General features: G+C 57.7%; 1 protein-coding gene across 1 annotated transcript in view; it reads right to left on the bottom strand.

Moving 5' to 3' along the window:
- Nucleotides 1-3,335: 3,335 nt before the first annotated feature.
- Nucleotides 3,336-3,588, bottom strand: part of VDAG_08829 (pre-mRNA-processing factor 31) — a gene marked incomplete at both ends in the record, with an annotated part of 2,333 nt that continues 2,080 nt past the window's right edge. Inside the window, one exon of the mRNA XM_009651146.1 lies at nucleotides 3,336-3,398. Within this exon, the coding sequence (XP_009649441.1) occupies nucleotides 3,336-3,398 (63 nt within the window). The remainder of the gene's footprint in view (nucleotides 3,399-3,588) is intronic.

The following is a 3,588-nucleotide window of genomic DNA, read 5'->3' as shown; positions in this document are numbered from 1 at the left end:
TCGCTATTCATGGCCGCTTGTGATGGACAATGTCCAATATATATGTACTATGATGCGGGTATGATTGACATGATGGCGGAGGATTCGTTCCACAGGCACTGGCAGCCCCTCCTTTACATGTACATGGCCAGTACGTCAAGGCCCATCCACATGACGAGAGTTTGCGCCGTCAGGAGACCCTGGCAGCCGACCTCTGACCCCAGCCTACCAGTGACTTGGGCATCTTTGAATCGGAGGACGCTAACCGCTTACCCACTCCCATGGTCGCGCTGCCGTTGTAACCGAGCCACAGCTGCCAGGCTTTTGTTGTGGCTGGTGAAGACCAACATGGGAGCAATCGAGGCCGCGCGAGGCACAGCGCAAACGCGCCACTCGGCTCCTTGTACCCAAAGAACTATTTGCATCCGGCAGCGAGGGAATGCAGACTCGCAAAGTCTGGTGGGTTGGGAGGTTCAACCGGCAGAAGTCCCTGACGCAGCAACCTACGTCACTATGTTGTTAAGGGTCCTCACGCCGACGCCTTTAGTATACGTCTAGATCGACAATCCGCGGGGGGATCGGTGGTTTCTTGCTCTTTGCTCCATAAAAGCTCGGACCCACAAGACAGGACGGACTCCACTTAAGCTGCGAGAGGGCAAGCCTGTCCCTGCGTTTACAGCCACACCCACCCGCACGGTTTGTCCTCTCTCCTCCTTCGTACCTGTCTTGCCCTTGAGTCGCTGCACCGCCGAAACGGCATCCTCGCATGTACGTACCAAAGCATCCGAGCAACCTGTAGTGGGGCGCAAAGGGTTCGAGGACCCTCCCCAAGTGACAGGGGGATGCTGCCGCGGAGGAGCAGGCGGCAACGCATCCAGGACCGTACGACGAGGGGAAGGGGGATTCTCATCGCCGATTGACCTGCCGATCCTGATTTTGCAAAAACACAATGTCAGATGGCCTGCGGATGCACGATCTCGGGAAGGTTTCGAGGCCGACGGTGCTTCTTCCCCCCTTCCCCCCTTCCCCAAGCCCTCTGCCGTATTCTGCCTAGTTGGGCTAGGAGGGGCTCCCTCCCCATTAGCATCCTGATCCCTTTTGCCCTGCGCGACCCTAGAAGCACCTCTCTCTCTGTGTGTCGTGGTCTCGCGACTGTATGGGAATCGCATCTGGACGACGAGAATCAGGGAAGTGGTCACAGGCAGCCTTGTTCACGAGCATGTCCTCGCATCCAACCAACCCCGACGGCCTAGTCTGAGGAACCCTACCGCCTCTGGTGCATGCGCTACACTGCATCCGTACGTGCCATGTCTGGCATCGCAAAAGTCCATGTCCATGGCCCAACATGCCCATCGTGATCCTCCCTTTGACCCCTTTCCCTCCTTCAGTCTTTGCCTGCAGGCTGTGGTCCCCTTTCGCCCTCCCGCTTCCTGTTTGGACCCTGGAAAACCTGGATCTGGATCTGGGATCGAAGAATACCAACGGAACGGGATGAGCGAGCGCCCACATACCCCCCCCCCTCCCCCCCTCCCTCGAGCCAATTCCTGGCCTGGTGGTTTAGCCACTTTCCCGCGCCTCCTCGATCACATCACCGATCTGGGGGTGATCGTGATGCTGCTCTGTTTTCGGGCCCTCGTTCTCAGTCCGACCATCCAACCATTCATCCCCCCCCCCCCCATTTTGCAACCTTGTTTTTTTTCTCTCTTTCAGACAGGACCGGAGAGACTACTCCGGCACGACCATCATCTTGCGACCCTGTCATCGGCGTCGCGAACACGTCAGCAGCCGTTGCCCTGCCGAGTTTGATTTACCATGTAGCGCACGGTTGGTGAGGAGATGGAATTGTCGTCGATGCAATGCGATGCGATCCGACACGCCGACACGACACGGGGAGTTTTTTTTTTCTTTCTTTTTTTCGTCACGTCCATGTTGCTCTCATTCTTTGCTTCATGACCTTGAGCACCGCTGAGCCAATTCGGTCGTACTTCTTCACCAGGGATGTGGGTTCTATCTCCGCAACGGCTCAGGTCAGGATTACATCATGGGGGTCTCTCGAAAACGGCATGCATGTTGACACGTCCAAAACGGCGCGCAGAAACTGTGCGTCTCGCAGGGACGGTACATGGTACCTATGTCAGCAGCAGCCCAGGGCAAGGGCATAGCCAGGGGGCACCAAAACAGTACACCATGTACCAGCACCATGTACCAGTGCCATGTACCAACACCATGTATCAGTACCATGTACCAGTACCATGTACCATGACCGGGGGCGCGCAACCCCTCAGCCCAGCCCGGCCCCGGACTTATGCTCCGAGGGCAGGTCCCTGGGTCCAGACCGTTCGACAGCCTTGGGTGGTGGGTGCTCTTGCATCACCTCTATGGAAGACTCCCCCCATACTGACGTCAGGCTGATTCTGTCACGATCCGTCGTCGATCCTCCTTAATTCTAATTCTTCTCCACCCTCCCGCTCGTCGGCCCATGACCGTGCTCAAGGGAGGACGTCTTGGTTGCTGCTCCACGAGTTGCGCGCTCCCCCGGCTTTCCCGACTGCACCCCGCGCACGCAAGAAAGGTCCCCCGGCGCCCGGTTGCCCGGCAGCACCGCGATACCACAAGCATGGGCGGCATCACACACGACGCTGTGTTCGCCCAGCCTGTTTCTGTGGCCACCCCCAGTGAGCCAGAACAGATAGGCCTTCATGTCCGAGACGACAGAGTCAACAAGGAAAGACGTTCGAGCACCAGCACCGGCACCAGCACCAGCCCCAAGACTTGACCACAAAGACTACTCCTGATGGCGTCGTCAATAGAGTTTTAGGGACCCGAAGACTTCCAACCGATGACCAGACCCAGCACGGCTTTCGCCAACGACTAGTGCCACACACGGAGCGTGCCCCAGGCGGCACCCCCTTCTTGCCTTCAGCTGCAACCATCAACGGTATTGAGTTTTCGCCCAAAAACCCCCGCCGCTGACAACAAAGTACGTCCGCCGCCTATCCCCCTCCTTTCCGCCCACCCAACCATCCAAGCATCCTTTCCTTTTCTGAATTGGCCGAGTCCACTGGGCGGGACCCTGCGGCAATAGCATGGGCGAGAGGCTCGGAACCTCCAGACACTTGTTCCCCGTTGGCGCGCGAAGGGTCCAACAAAACAGAAGGCGCGAGTACGACCTTGCCAACGTTGACCAATGAGCGGTGTCACAATTCGTGATCTCACCATTACTAGAACGAGTGGGCTTGGGGGCTTTCATGGATGCGAGGTGGTTCTTTGTACAGATGCATTGTCGCTCGTTTGACCGCGTACAATTCTGGGGTCCAAGCCTCGCGACCTTCTCTGCCCGTGCACCAGACCTTCTCTTAGGAAGTCTGGGACGCGAGACTGTGACACAACGACGTGGGACTTGCCTGTCCTGACGTCCCCTGGGGTGTAAAAAAAAAGGAAGCAAAGCATATGGAACAAAGATAAAATCAATACCCTCCGTGATGAACGCCGCGCTTGTCCTCCCCCCCGCCCCCCCCCCCCCCCGGCATCCTCGTACTAATAAAAAAGGTCCCAAAGGCCCAGCCAAGCCCCCCCCATGGATGTTGTCCTCTGGGGGGGGCCAAAAAA

This window comes from Verticillium dahliae, genomic scaffold, assembly GCF_000150675.1.
Source record: "Verticillium dahliae VdLs.17 supercont1.22 genomic scaffold, whole genome shotgun sequence".
NCBI classification, from domain to species: Eukaryota; Fungi; Ascomycota; class Sordariomycetes; order Glomerellales; family Plectosphaerellaceae; genus Verticillium; species Verticillium dahliae.
This window is presented reverse-complemented; position numbering and strand designations above follow the sequence as displayed.